Source organism: Vidua macroura, chromosome 2, assembly GCF_024509145.1.
Source record: "Vidua macroura isolate BioBank_ID:100142 chromosome 2, ASM2450914v1, whole genome shotgun sequence".
In the NCBI taxonomy this organism is placed as follows: Eukaryota; Metazoa; Chordata; class Aves; order Passeriformes; family Viduidae; genus Vidua; species Vidua macroura.
Genome location: NC_071572.1, coordinates 14338769 through 14354801, shown reverse-complemented (window position 1 = coordinate 14354801; position 16033 = coordinate 14338769). Strand labels below are relative to the sequence as shown.

Below are 16033 nucleotides of genomic sequence, written 5' to 3'. Positions count from 1 at the left end.
CAGTCAACATGAACAGCTTCCATGAAAAAGTGGGGTTATTAGAATGATGGAAAATCTAAATGCAAGGGGCAGATGAGCCCCGAGCTGGGATGAAAGACAAAGGAATTGAGCAAACACAACAAGCAAAAGCCAGCGTGCACTACCAGCATCAATTCCTGCTCTGCACCCACAAATGCCAATGAGGAGAGGTTGCCCAGGGCTGTTTTCTCTCACTTGCTGAGGAAGTCAAACACTGTAAATAACAAATGCCTCCTCCTCCTTTGCTTAGTTTTTTTTTAATCTAATGCCACATGGTATGGAATATCCCTTTGGTTAATTTGGGTCAGCTGTCCCAGTTGTGTTCTCTGCCAGGATCTTGCCCACTGATGAGGAGAATGTGGCAGGGACAGCATTGATGCTGTGCCACACCCGGTGTGTTACCAACACCTTCGTAGGCACCCATGCAAAGCCGTGAGGACAACGAGCTCCACGTCAGCCTGACCAAACACAGGCCTGTGAAGAATGCGTGGTTTATGATTGGCTTTTCGCAAATATTACAATGAATATTATAAGTGTGATGTTAGAAATTTATGCTGTATTAATTCTCTTAAGCAGTGTGTTAAATATAGTTTTAGGTTACAACATAATGTTAAAATAGAAACTCTGCGATGTAGGATTTTTTTACTAGCTCAAGAAAGGGACAGATAATCAGGAAACTCTTCACACAGAGATAACAGCGACAGGGCACATAAAGAGTTACAGCCTCCTTATCGGAAAAGACAAACATTCTTCCACCTTCTCTCCGCCTTTATGGAACCACCAGGATTAAGGAGAAGAAGTTGACAAAAAACAGAAAAATTCTTAATTTGCAAGGAATTTATGAATCATGTATGAGATGTATGAATATGCAACAGGCTATGGCTTTTAAGGGTTATTCCTTTGTTCACAAGGCATGCTTTTGGCAGCTTAATGTCCAAAAACATCCAGACATCCGTAACTCTTTGCTTTTTATTATCTTGTAATTGTCCTAACTCTAGTTTTTTATTACTCTAATTGTATTACTATTTTTATAACCATTTCATTATTAAACTTTTAAAATTTCTAAAAACAAGTGACTGGTGTTTCTCACAGGCCCACGGCTGGAGAATCAGCACTGACCGTGGCCTGGGAAGGAAACACGGGGCCCAGGAAGCATCTGCTTGAAAGCCATCCTCCAGGCAGCCTCACAGAATGATTTTGTTGCGCAGACAGGTCGGTGCTAATTTCTGACAGAACGTCAGCGGTTAAAGGGAATCCCGTTACCCCCTCGTTACTGAGGCGCTTCCACAACGTGCTTTGATCTTGCCACCACACAGACTTTTATTCTCCGGCGCAGCCTCTCCCAGACCTCAGCGGGGGAGGCAGCTGAGGCGAAGGCAGCCAGGGCGGGAGGAGCCGCCCTCGGCCCCGCCCCGGACACGCCCTGGGCTGGCCCCGCCCATCAGGCTGGCCCCGCCCCTCGGCCCCGCCGCCCCACTGCGCGCGCGTCCCGGCTCGTGACGTCATGCCGCAACCTCCCCTCGCTCTACGCGCAGCCCGGAAGCGTCCGCCCGGGCAGCAGAGGCGGTGGGAGAAAGGTTCCGGGCAGGTTGGGTTCCGGGGCTGCCCGCTGAGGCGCGGCGCGGCCCGCGATGATCCCGGTGCCGGTGGTGGTGACCGTGCTGGGCGGCTGGTGCGCCGTGTACCTGGCGGACACGCTGCTCAAGGTGAGGGCCGAGGGCGCAGAGCCGGACGGGGCCGGGAGGAGGCAGCGGCAGCCCCGTCCCCCCCCGCGCCGGGCCCAGGGCCCCGCTGCGCTGCCGCGGGCCGTGAGGCGATCCCGGCCCCCGGCGCCCCTCCCGGCCCGCAGCCGGGCCGGGCAGCCCCTGCTCCGCTCCCGCGCCGCGCTGGGCTCTGAACGGCTCCGGGAGAGCGCGGGCTCCGCTCTGCGCTGCACGACCGAAGCCGCGAAAAGTCAGGGGAAACAGCTTTTAATAGACTGCTTAAGCGGCTCCGTGGCATTTGCACGTGCTGGCTGGAGTTTATTATTCTTATATTAACAAAACCTACAATACAACCTTGTAAGTTTGCGGTGTAGAATATGTGCCTTATAATGGTGATTTTCCTAAAAGATGTAAAAAGCAATGCGTATTTATTTCTTTTGGGTATATTTAGTTTTGCTGGAAAAAAAATTGAGACAGAATTCGATACAAATACTTTTTTAAAGAAATAAACTTTGATCCTCGGAGAGTATTAGGAGACTCATCCTTTTTCTCCTGGTATAGAGGGGAAGTTTTAAAAAGAAAATACACCAAGACATCATTTGTTATATCTGGGATGCATCTGTGCATTGCTCAAGTTTCATTAAGCGGTGTGGCATTGTTTTGGGTTTTTTTTTAAAGATTCAGAGTTATGATTTCTAAGGACTGAGTTTGCAAAGCACGCATAAAAAGTAGGCTGCGTGCTGGTTAAATATAAGGGAATATGAAATGAGAAGTTTGATCTGTAATTCTTAATTTTACAGTCCAGGAGCTGCATCTGTTTCTGCCAAGGCAGATAAGGCTTAGTGATACGAAAGTACAAAATGTGCATTTTGTCACTCCTGTGAAATATAGGAAGAAATACAAGAAAATTCAGATGCTTGGAAAACTTGGAAAAGTGTCTCCCCCTGCAGCTAATTGGAGAGCAAATGTAGCTCTGTTAATGATGAAAGCTGATAATTGTAAAATACAGCCTGTACATAATGGCAAGAACAAATACAGTCATTTACCTGAAGACTTCTCAAATTTTCTTGCAGCAAGTCTATGTTAAGTGTTTAAAAAAAAATACAGCATTGTTTTGAAACACAGGAGAAGACTGGCCAGGTACCAGGAGAACGTGCTCTGACTGCAGTGAGACACAGCAGGAAGGTCAGCCAGGAGGCTGCTTCTCCTCTGGCAGCAGCTTTGTGTCTGGTGAGAGCTCTTGGGCTGTGAAGCAAGAACTGAGCTCAGGTACCAGACCTGTTGTGCCATGATGCTGAGACCATTTGCATCTCTGAGATTCTGAAGATCTCTTTCTGCATTAGGCTATAAAATCATTTATTAGAACATAAAATCAGTAAAATTACATTTGGAAATAAGGAGAGCCACTGCATTTCTTGCAGCAGCAAGGGAGGGTAAAAAATCCCTTACATTGGAGCCTACTTAATGCCTGATTTATGTTGAAAAAGAAGGGGCAATGCCTAGAATTCTATAGCAAGTGTGAGAGTCCAGGAGTTAAATTTTAATTCTGATCTTTTAACTAAAAGTTCACCAAGGTTATTAATCCTCAGGAATTATGTGGGAGCTGTTGAGCCTCAGTGAACTTACTGATAGATCTCCTGTTGTACTTCTCAGTCGTAGGTTTCACTGTGGGTACCACAGTTGAAATAGAATTTGGATTGAATAACCACATTTATATCATTAGGAAGCTTAGGTTGTTTGTTTTTCTGCTGGTACTGTAAATCTCCACCACAGTCACAACCCAAGGCTGCTAGCTACCACAGCAAAATTGTACTGTTTAATTAATTGTACTGTTTAAATCTCAAATCACTTTCAGTGTAATTCCACCGAAAGGATGTACAGAGAATTGAGTGAAAAATTATGTGGGAGCACTTTTCCATGTGTGATCCTGTTGATATTTTTGGCAAGAGAAGGATGTGTGCTGTAACTTGCAGTTACTGTTTATTCTGTAAATCTGTTCAATGTGCAATGTTTTTTGCTCAGTTTATTCCCTTACTGGTTTTTGTTCAGATTTTAAATATTCTATTTTAGCAGTCTGACTCCTAGACTACAATATAAAAAGTATAACTGCGTATAAATGTGCTTTTGCACAGATAAATCCACATATTATAATATTGCTAGAATTAAAAGGAAACTAAAGCTATGCCAAATCAAGCTGGAATTTTGAATGTTAAGTCCCTCTTGTTGCTCCTTGTTGTACCACTGCCACCAACATTTTCACTGAAGCTTGGATTCTGTAAGAGGGAATCACTTGGACCCCTGAATTCCTTCTCCCCAGCATCCTAAGTCATCACATTTTATTCTGCTTGAAGGATCAGAAATGAGTGACATGTAGGAGGCTGTCCCTCCTTTTGCTGTGAGAAATAAAGGATGCATTAGACACATTCAGTCAAGGTTGGCTCTCAGCTTTTAAGGTCAGGAAGCTGAAATGATTCAGAGCTCTTGAACAGATTCTGCCAGCAAAGAATGTTAAGGACTCCTGCTTGCTGGCAGATACCTGTGGAGCTCCTGGATTGTTTAGCAGGTGTCCAGCATTTTAAAGGCTGCATAAATAAATAGGTGCTGCTTTTATAGCAAAACTAATCTAACAAAGAGCTCTTAGATCTCAAAGAAGCAGGACCAAGGCCTGTGTTAAAGCAGCTTGAAATGAAGCATACCAGGGCATGAGGATGTGTGTTTAATGTGGGGATCCCACTGGGCTCAGGACAGAAGGAGCAAAACTTTGCAAAGAGCTTTTTAATATGTTTTGCAAAAGTTTGCAGTCATTCAGTGGTCGTGAATAATGTTTACACAGCTTGTGAGGAAAATACAAAAGGAAAATTTTTGGTACCTTTCTTTTCCACATTTAACAGCTGTATAGTCAATGATTCCATATTCCTCATGGAAAACTTCATACTTATTTATATCTTGCTAGGACAGTGGGGCTGCAATGTTGTTGCAATGAATTCAAAGGGATGAATTTGTGGCATTTCTAGGGAAAAAAGTGGGGTTTGCATGTGATAAAAGGAACACATTTTCAAGTGTCAAATCAGGGTATCTGATTAACTCTAGTAGAATAATGTATTGGGGTGATTTTGAGGGTTTTTTGACTGTGTGAATGAATAGGACTTTTTTTTTATTCACAAAAGGCAGTTTCTCATATCAGGGGTTCTTAATGATGCATGTATCTTTGTTCTGAATTATCAGGTAGATTATGTGAGGAGGTATTTTTCTTTGTTTCCTTGGCTTATGTATCACTAATTGTGTACAAGTCTAATCATCTTTGTGATATCTTCTGTTCAAATTAGCAAAAGCTGATATGATTAAACTTAATAGTGCCATAAGGAGTGAGTGGTGTTGATGGGAGTGCATTAAAGAGAAAATTTCTGATGGTGCCCTCAGATGACAGAATAAAATTGTGGCTGAAATCAGTAGGTTGAAGAAGAAGGAAATGATACAGAATTATACAGGCAGAAAGGATAAGTGGTGTAAGAGGTGATGCATGAACAATGGCTCAAGTAAATGGGTCTCACAGCTGAGGAAATCTGTTATTTGAAATAAACTTTCAGTGTTCAAGATTTAATTAATTTGACAAAATGAGAAAAGCTGTTAATACAATTGTGCAGTATGAAATCCTCAACCCCCACCACCACTGTGGTGCAGGGCAGGAGGAATGCAAGGAATTGGCAAGTTCTAAATTTGTTCAAAGGACCACGGACAACAGCCAGAAACTTGTCAAGTTCCTTGTCAGGGAGGAGAACGGAGCATGTTGTGAACTACACATTCTGGATGTCTTCAGTAGGTGCTGCTGCTTGTGGGGAACCTTGGGAACAGTGCTCCAGTTCAGACAGCTCCAAAGACTTGTCTGGATTGTGTCAGACATTCCTGCCTTGGGAACTGCCCAGTGTCAGTAGGCTCAAAGCTCATCTGTGCTTTTCCTGAGTTCTGAGTTCCTCCAATGAAAGCATTCCTTCATCTGGGTTTCTGACACAAGCTTCCATGGAGCAGGTGACTAAAGCCTATTGAGAATGCAGGCACCAAAAAGTAAAGTTAGCAAATAAAAAAAAGGACCTCTATTTGAAACTCTGTGTCTGTTTTTATATAAACAGATCACATTTGCTTCTCGGTCACATTACAAAATCTTCCTAGAATGTTGTGGTCAAACTGTTGTTTTGCAGTCCTCCAACTTTTGGTTTTCTGTTGTTTTGCAGTCCTCCAACTCTCTGAAGGCATCGTACGAGGACTGGCTGCTGACATACGGCTTGAGCGTCTCTCCCTTTCACCTGCGCTGGCAAACAGCTCTCTTCAACCGCCAGTTCTACAACTGGGGGAGATGGAAACCCAAATTTCTCTACTTGTGGTATAAATTCAGCATCCTTTTTCTTCTGTCAGAGTCAGCAATTGAGCCATGTTGGTGCCTTTCAGCATTAGAAGGGCAGTGGGTAGACACGGATATTTTAATAGTAATGATAAAACCAGTTGGAGTGGTTGCACTAATTGTACTGTGCCAGTATAAGTATTTATCCTCTGCTAAAAAATACATAAGTGTAATACAGGTTGCATATTGAGATTCTATAAAACTAGAAATCCTTAAACTGTTTTTACCTGTGGTTTGAAGTATGCATAGTTCTCAAGAGTACAGCTATTACATGCAATACTGCATACAGAAGTAGGTCTGAAAGCAGCTGCTCAGATCCTAGATCATCCCCAATGCTGTAGACTTAGCTCTCCCAATCACTCGAGTTTACAAAGTATTCAGAGCTAGCTGTGTACCTGTAGTTAATCATTGCCCAGACATTCAGCAATGATACCTGCTCAGTAGCACCTTGCTTACCTTCTGTCTTTTATCTGCCTACACCTTTCCATGCAAAGGCTGCACAGTGCTTGGAATGGGTAGATAAGTAGGGTGGCCTAATATGGGTGCTCCTGGACTGGGTTAGAAAACTATTGTTCATTTGCCTTCCTAGCATTACTTTGTATCTGCTCTGAAAATATAAAATGAGTAAGATTTGAATTTCTTTTCATTTCCTGTATTGCTACCCTCAGTGAGATAGTAATAAAAGAGATGTACTTCAAACTGGTTTCTCTAGTATGTAATGATTTTGTAATAATCAGTCTGAAATAGCTCTGTATCAATTACAATTTTAATGTGTATAATTTATTACAGTATAATGTTTCCACTAGTCTCTTTAATTAACATTACAAGTACATGTTGCTTAAAATAAATCTACTAATTCCCAGTGAGCTCCATTAAGGCTGATAAGAGAACAGTTGAGCTGTTATGAGAGGAAGAAAGACTGGTAGTGAGGTGTATGTACTGGTTTTGCATCACAGAAGTTTTTTTAGTTAGAAAAAAGAGTTATCACATCCTTCAGCTATAGGACAGTGTAAAATAAAAATAGTAATATTAATGCTGAATAAAAATATGTCACTAGGTGGAGTGACATGAATTGAAATTATTTTCAACATTGATTTTAATGAAAAATTGTTGAGAAGAGCAATGTAGCTTAAGAAATTGGTGTTAATGTGGTTTTGCAGTTGTACTTTTTAGTTGTTCTTTACAAAAGATTCAGTCTCATTTATTGTTCTTTAGCCCATTTTATTGTTTGTGAGAATGATGCAAAATGTACTGAGGAAGCTTTTATATATATAAGTACATAAGCTGCCCCATAATTTGATCCAGGTCTCTAAATATGTGATAATGTGGTGCAACATGGCCAATTATATATTGTTAGTTATGTTTCTATAGTCTTACAAATTTATATATTCATAGTTACAAGCAAGTTACACATATTGGGTAACTGAATAAAAGTATTTGAAAATTGATCAGGATATGGTTTGGATGAAAAACATTTTTTAAACAAGGAGAATAAAAGTTATTAGTATTATTATTGTATATTATTGTTATTAGTTTCCTTTAGCATTTTTGTACTGGATTGTTGATGAATTGTGGTAGCATCAGGTAAGTTTTGCCCTGTGTTTTGTGTAAAAACTTGTGCTATAAAGCAGAGATTTACATAGCCAGAGATGATACCCTTTTTGTCTTGTGGCTGTGCATTGTTGAACTATTTGCTTCTCTGTGTAGGTTCAGTGTAGGAATGGTGTTTGGAATAGTTGCCATGTTTGGCTCTGTTATTCTGCTTGGAAAGACCCTGCTGCAGACACTGACCCAGATGCTCACCGAGGCTCCGAAAGCCCAGAATGATCGAATGCTGCAAGTCGTGGTGAGTGTTCCCTCCTCAAATCTTTTCTTGAGAACTGTGTACAGATCTAAAGCAGCTTCTTAATGGGGTATGGGATGCTAAAATATTCCTATGCAAGAATAACCCAGTTCCTGATGTTATCTACATGAAAATGTGCTGTTTTTTTCCAGCCTTAAAAATGGGCGAGTGGGTATAGAAAAAGGGCAAATGAAAGCAAACATGTGGAAGAGTTGTTTTTTTTTTTAAATTCTCAGGAGTTGGACTTGGATAATCATTCTGAAAAGCCCTAAATTACTAAGAATAACATTATAGTACTAAGCATATAAAACTGAGTTAAGAACTCGTTTCCTGTAAGCTTTGCAGTAGGTTCTGGTGACCTTACAGTTTGCAGAGCTCATACATAATTGACAAGAGGAGACAAGTTCTGTTTTTTTTAATACAATACAAAGCAGCAGTGGAAAAGGAAAGAAGGGCAAAAAGCTTTGTATGATAGTAGAAGCAAAGAATTGTTAATGAGGGAGTATTTTTTGATTCTTCAAGGACTTATGGCTTAATTTACTATGTGAAATTTCAAGTGCTGTTTCTGGCAGTATCAAAGTCCAATGATATATTTAATCGTTCTGTGCATTTCTGGTGCTGGACAATATATTTTACAGTTTTAGAATGGAATGTATTTCACAGGATAGGAGAGATTTCAAATGCTGTCTTTTTAATTTCTTCACATGGCAGTAATGGAAGAGCTGACATTGTCTTGGAACAGTTTTAACCTGGAAGGATTCCTAGTCACCTTTTTTATACCAAGAGTGCAATGTGGCCAAAATGTATGGTCATTTTCCAGAAATTCAGAAAGTATTGTGGGATTGCTCTGCCTTCTGCTACATGGTTTAGAGCAGAGGTGCCCAGCCTTGTTACTCTATTTGAGTTCTCGGCTATTCAAGTGACCAGATGTTGAGAATTGTGTGCAGACAGAAGAGACTTTCCTGTAAGCACTAAACTGACTGCATGTAGCTAGACTGGCATGAGTGCAGGAGGCCTGATTTAGCATATGCCATAAACTCAGTACCTTTGGATGGCTGGGTCTGTTTCCCACAAGCAGAGTGAATATACAGAGTCCAGTGTGTGTTGGAAAGAGCAGGCAGTGAGACCTGAGGGAGAACTGCTGTCACTGCCACTGCTGTCCCCTGTCCAGAGCCTGCTCCTCAGTTACCTTTGGGGGCAGACAGGAGTGGACAGTCTGTGCATCTGGGAGGGCATGAGCTGAATATGACACAGAAAATTTTGTCATTTACATTCCAATAGGATCTGTCCTAACCTTTCTGGAGTTCCTTTACATCTTCATTTTCTGAGGTCATTGTATGGATCCATCCACTTTTGTGACACCAGAGTAAAGTGGTCATTGACAGTATATTGCTCTTTGGAGAAAATAACACAGACACAACCAAAGTAAAGATGAGCCTTTGGAATTAATCTGGTGTGAACTGGAACAACGAAAGTAGAAAAGTAGAATAATGTTCACAATTTCAATGTGGACTTGTTTCTTCAGTGACTGCCTGCTGGCAATATCACTGCATTCAAACCAAGGATTAACTGGCACTGAAAACAGTTTAATAGATAGGGATAAAGTAATGTCATGTGTGGGGATAAGGTTACTTCTCCTAAGTTCAGTTGTGGTTCTCTTCCTTTCTTACCTCATTCTTTCATTTCACGGTTGTATAATTCTGCCTTTAGCAAGTTTCAGTACTCTTTTTAAAGGGAATGTGCTAGTGTAAATTGACACCGAAAAGAGACTTATGTGGCTGCAAAGAGGTGAAGAATGACTTAGGAGGACCTTCTCATTTAAATTATTTACTTGTATTTGGCTGCCTGGAAGAGAGCAAATTAATTAAAAAAAAAAAAACAAAACCCCACTTTTTCTTTGTAAACTTAATTTTAGCCTGTGACATAAAGCTGTTTAGCCTTTACCCTCTGGGTGTGGAGAGAGGGAGAAACAGTTGTACTTATATTTTATTAAGATTTTTGTACGCTTCCTCTTTTGTTCAATCATGTACTTGATTTAAAATACCTGTCTATAGGTAACTGGGCTGTTTCTCTTCAGCTGCCCCCTCTTGTGTTGGTTGCCTACTGACAAAAGTAGGAAAGAGGCAGATTAGTTACAAGCAAAGGATCTTCTTTTACTAAAGTCATTTCCAGAAGGCCATAAAATACAAGACAGCATGCTTTTTAACTAAATACTGCTATTGGTTTCAGAACCCTGCATGAGAGGTAACTACTGTTTTAGGTGAATCTTAAAATAGCTTCTTTGACGTAAAGTCTGAGAGCATCTGGTGCTGTGTTCTAGCAGGCTGTAGTCATGGTGGAATTGAGATGGCAGCTCTTGCTGTTGCCATCTGTCCTCCCACTGCAGAGGCAACACCACTGAAGTGATGCATTAGTGCCACCAGCTGATGCTGCAATGCAAGCAGTGATGTTTAAGAAATGAAGGGTGGCTGTCTTTCATACTGTGAGGTAACACAGCTGAGCCAGTTAAGGTAAATTCCTTGGTCACCATCACACTGGACAGAATTTGTGAGGTGATTAACATTAATGAATCCTTTTGAAGGATTTCATTTGGCTAGATTTTCTCAACTCTTGTAGAGTTCTGCTGCTCGGATGGTAAATGCATATAAGTGAAGAATGTGCAGGACTGAACAAAGGTAGAATCCAACCTACCTAGTTGGATGTGCAGCCTTTTGTCTTCCACGATGCTGGGTTTTATAGAGTTCTATAGACAGGCCAGGAGTTTTTGCCCACAGCATCTCTTTTGTGAAGGCTGGCTTGCAATTCATGTTGTGTTCACATCAGTTGTTAGTGAGCATACTGGAATGCAGCCTGCCTTGAGTAGAAAAAGCTGTAGCTCTGACAGGAGAAACGTCCCAGAGCAATCCCACTGCAGCCCAGCAGCTGAGGGGAATGGAACCAAGCAGGATGAAGGTCCATCAGGAAGAAGGAGGGAACGGTTCCTCATGCTTTGACTAGTGACCACTTTGAAGCCTGTCTGGAAGCAGTTGGAGTCTTGTGACAAGCACAGAGAAGGACCTGGGACTGGTGGGAATCCACAGCAATAGGAAGAATATGAGGGGCCTGCATATTATGTCTTAGGTAAATTAAAATAGTATACTCATTTCAAGGTGGGGTTTTTTTTGAGGTTAAATTGCCATGTGTAGACTACCAAAACCTGAAGAATAGATATAAAAAAAATTTTGACCCTGTAAACTGGGATAATTTTATGATTTGTATAGGAAGAGAGAAGGAAGAGACTGACTGTTCGGCTGTCAACTCATTTTGTAACTTTTCATGTTCATACTCTTTAAAGAGCCATACAATTTTTATTATTTTCTTTTGAAAGGTGGATCTTTTCTATAGCTACGTGACTGGCTGCAGGAAATTGTAAACTAATGCTCACAGTGCCAAGCCTGTTTCATTTGAATGGAAGTCTGTGTACATTTTTATAAACTTCTTGAGCTTAATATAGAGTAGGACACATTTGATCAGAGCTGTGGGGAATATATAGGGTAGGGAGAGGGCTTTTGTGCCTGGAGAGCTATTTAACATTCCACAAAAGAATATATATTTAATATACTTTAAAATACACTGAATAAGTTGGTAAAAGAGGTGCAAACTGATCGTGCTGCATGAGAACAGCCCCCGGTCTGTTGTGGGTCTGAAGAGCAGCAAATTTAGGGGCAGAAAGATTTGTCTTTGTACCTCTTGTTTTCCTCCTATGTTTTATTTTGTTGTCATGCCCACATCAACAGGTGCCTGGTGTCAATTTGCCCATCAGCCAGCTGACCTATTTCTTCTCTGCAATCCTCATCAGCGGTGTGATACATGAAGTCGGCCATGGGGTGGCAGCTATTCGGTAATTTCTGTTTTGCTTTTCTGCTACTCTGACAACAAAGTGTTGTTAGCACTGCTTTGTTTTATGTAGAGAGTCTGTTTAGTCTGTAATTCATAGCTTCCTTAGATTCAAAGTTTGGAAGGGTGTACAAATTAGGGATAGAGTTTTAATACAGTGTCTACTATACAGATTATGAGAAAGGACTTCTGCTTTGCAAACATAACATCAGGTTTAAAACAATTTTTTTAAGTGGCTGTGTTTTTTACATAGCAATTTCATTTCATTTCTGTGCTTGTGGCACTTGACCTCCTGTGCTATTGCACAGCAATACTTGAAAATAGATTTTTAATTGATTTGTTTAACATAGCTCATGAAATATGATATGAACAGGTTGAAGCAATAACTTGGTCAAATGTGATTTGCCCGTGTTAATCTCCATGATTTATTAGCTTTGATCAAAAATTATATTTTTAATGTCCTTAACTATGATGGTTACTTCACAAAAATTATTTGGCAGTTTAGTCGTTACTTTTGAATGCCATTTTAGCATAAGAAGGTTAAGCAGTGATTACTGGGACTGATGATCAGGTGTCCTCCACATTTCTCCTGGGCAGCATCATTATCTCTTCTTTGAGCATAAAGCCCTAAGTTGTTTCTTTGATTTTCCTGAGTGTAGGGAGTCATGACTGCATTTCAACCCATATATTACCTTTTTTGTAACCCCAAAGATTCTCACTCAAAGGGGTGGTTTGAGAACCTCTGTGTTTCATATGCTCTGCTTGTCTTTCAGCTTTCTTCCCTCAGATATTTACAGGGAATTTTCTGTGGAGGATGAACCTTTTGCATATCCCATCACAGGAAGAAGAAACAAAATTTTCTTTCTGCTGCATGTTGCTGGCAGACTGCAGAGAAGCTAGGAGTTACTACAGAGCTCTTTTTAAGCAGAAAGGAAGAATAATTCTTGTGTCTTCATGGTGTGATATTTTTATTCAAGGTCTACAGCAAAGGTTTTGAATATTCAATTTCAGGTTATATTTTCATCAAAAAATAGTTTTTCCAGCTATTTTCAGAAGAGAAATTTGTTGGTCCAATGTACATTCGCAGGCAACGTTGCTGCTGCTGTTTTCTGCATGGCTTTATTATTCTCCTTCTGGCATATGTTGAGTCTGTAGTGCTGTTACTGTAAATTCTCAGGGTTTCAACTTCACTAAAAAGCTGTGCTGTGTGCAAATTTTATTATTCTGGCAAGTCACTTAGCCTTCCTGAAATCTAATATATTTTTGCCAGCTTCAGTTCTAGAAAGCATTAGCTGTGAACTCTAAGAGCTTAAATATTTGAGCCTTAGCTTAGTCAAGGCTCGTACCAAGCAAGTCTTTTTCTTCCTTCCTGTGTTTCTTCTACCCAAGTCATGAAATCCTGAACAGGCATTAAACTGCCTATTATTAATTGGTAGCATGGGATGAATTGACTCCACAGTATTAGTGTGAGACTTAACTCTGAATAATTTTGTATACTTCTTTGTCTTCTTTTGGTGTATATACACATTAAATAGATAAATGTAAATAAGGAAAAGGTTAGACCCAGTATATTGTCTCAGTAAAGATATGGGATTAGCTGATCTGTGCCTGGTTTGTCTTGGAACATGAATTTGCCATGCCTCTCTTAAGTCCCTTGTACAATTTCTAGCTTCAAAAAACCTTAATTTGTATTTTCCAAAAAAATTCCATTTCAAAGTAATTGCAAAACCCTTGGGAAAAATATTATTTGTATAATATTGTAGCATCAGCTACTAATATATTTAAATAGTATCATGAAGTGTTAAGGTTTGAAAGGGCATTAGCATTTGTCCTTTTAACCTCTTGACCTGTTTTCATTTTTTCAGATGACATTTGCCTCATTTTTGTTAGCTTACAACGTACTCTAAGGTCCATATAAGAGAAACAGAATTAAAAATTCCAGAACTGTGGAAGTATTTCTTTAAAAGGAAAGCAATTGATTCTTGCAAATACTTTTACATAGATGAGTTTGAAACTGCTTCCTACGGGCTGCCATTTTTTTACTTAAAAGAACGATTACCCCAAATGTTGAAATATATCTTAACATGGAAGTTAAGTAGGTTTTTAAAAGGTATTTTATGTGTTACTGTTACCAGGAGACAGAAAAGAAATTGAACTTGCCCTTTATGTTTTTACCAAACTTAAAAATGTATACTGCTTAGAAGTGGCAACTACTGCAGAAAACATCCTTTAGTTTAATTATCTTTCAATTACTGATAGTATAAAAAATAAATTAGTTTTATAATTAAAATTTAGTCATTTTTGTTGTCAAAAACTGTGTGCTATGTAGAATCTCTCAGTTTTTCTTTTGTTTGTTTGCAATTACTCCGCTTCACTCTTCTTTTCTTCTTTTTAAGAGAACAAGTACGATTTAATGGATTTGGAATTTTTATCTTCATTGTCTATCCTGGAGCATTTGTTGACCTCTTCACAACTCACTTGCAGTTGATATCTCCTGTTCAGCAGTTAAGGATATTTTGTGCAGGTAATAGTTTGTGGTTTTTTATTACATCTTTGCTTAGCACTATTACTTATTCCAAGGCATCATTGTGAATCTTTGATTAAGTATTTAAGGTTTAGAATGAATAAGTACCAAAGCTTCTCTTTACCTAACGGTGATCCTTCTGTTCTGAACCTGTACTGCCATCTCAGAGAATCATTTGATCATTGCTGTCCTTATTGAGCTGCTTTCTGGGCTATAGATGTCAGTTTCTAGGATCTTAAATGAGCACAAATTTCCTGTCTTGAAAAGCTTTATTATATTCTAGATCCAATTCAGAATAGTTGTGCATAAGAAATTCCAGTTGTGTAGTTGGGGAAAAACTGTGGTTTCTGATGTTCCTCTCATTAGAAAGAGCTCTTGCACTAGGTGCAGAAGTTCCTCTGTCTTTTTTGTTTGTTTGTTGTTTGGGATATTTCTGCACATTGTAAGCCTAAGTAGCAAAACCTTGGAGCACACAAGCTGGGAAATACTGAGCCAGAATGGTGCTATGAGAAAAACGACTTCCTGTCAGCACAGGTCAACATCCTTGAACAATTCACTACTGTTTTCTGCAATAGGAACAATCTATTTTTCAATAGTATTGTGACTGATTTTCACTGACCTGTGAGTTGTGTTATTGCACAGGTCACTGTGTTTTGATATTGCCATCAGGAGGAAATAAAGGTTAAAACACAAACATCCAAAGAGAAACGTAGCTTATGGCTCCAGATAACCTCCAGATGTTTTTGAATTGATGTTTGTTGAAGTCTCTGGCTACTGGGAAGTAGAGTCTGGTTGCTGGTGAAAAGTCAAACTGAGACTGTGTTGCTGTGCCTGAACCACTTGTATTATTATTTCTAGAGACAAAGATGGCTCCATGAAGAACTGAAATAGAGATAGAAAAGTTATCATCTTGGGTCAGTTCTTGATACTGGTGTTTTTTCTGTTGCAGGCTAGCAGCCAGCCTGTTGTAATGTTTAGTTATTAATGTTGTTTCTTGAATATTGTATCTAAAACATCCTATAGAGGGTGGACATAGAGAAGCCTTTAGCATGCATGTTTTCAAGCTTTCATAAATCAAGTAAATATTTACAAATGTTAGGTAAGTAAATATATCTGTATTCCAAATACCTGAATCAACAAAAATCATTCACATACAATAGGCTTTTAGGAAGCTCTGTTTGTCAAATTAATCTTTTTCCATTTCCATCTACTGGGAACAGAACTGAAAGAAAAGGCATACTAAATTTCAAAGTAGTTTGATTACATAGATTCCTGAGACATTATCTAGAAAAATAGAATTCTAAGCTGTAATAGAAAATAATTGCTTGCATGATTTGATGACAAGCAAAATCTGTAATAATTTTTCATGTTCCTTGGGAAACCTGAAATAGGGGAATACAAGGCAGGAGCAAACATGTTGCAAGACTGGTCAGCATGAATGGCTTGCTTTCAGTTAGGTGTAACAAATAAATGCATGTTTTCACAGTTTATGATAGATATGTTTCAGAACTAGGATGTTTGATAATGACAAAATGCAATCTTCAGTAAACAATCAATTTCTTTTATTTGTCGGAACAGTTGAATGAACCTATTCCTGGTGTTCAGAAATTAGAATTTAGGGAGACATGCTCATATTTTTGTATAGCAGCTAAGTAACAGAGCTAGACTAGAGG

The 16033-nt window shown here is 39.5% G+C and overlaps 1 protein-coding gene across 16 annotated transcripts in view; it reads left to right on the top strand.

The window, feature by feature from the left end:
• The first annotated feature begins 1541 nt into the window (after positions 1–1541).
• MBTPS2 (membrane bound transcription factor peptidase, site 2) overlaps positions 1542–16033 on the top strand; it is a 51293-nt gene continuing 36801 nt past the window's right edge. For 14 of the 16 annotated variants that reach the window (XR_008435627.1, XR_008435626.1, XR_008435622.1 and 11 more), the window contains exons 1-5: positions 1543–1724; positions 5951–6099; positions 7825–7963; positions 11737–11840; positions 14233–14360. Coding sequence is in view for 6 of the 16 variants with exons in the window: in XM_053969647.1 (XP_053825622.1) it covers positions 1650–1724; positions 5951–6099; positions 7825–7963; positions 11737–11840; positions 14233–14360 (595 nt within the window). In the remaining 10 variants the exon portion in view is untranslated. Of the gene's footprint in view, positions 1725–1747; positions 2079–5950; positions 6100–7824; positions 7964–11736; positions 11841–14232; positions 14361–16033 lie in introns of those variants that run through there. The other 2 variants (XM_053969645.1, XM_053969648.1) reach the window with 2 other exon arrangements.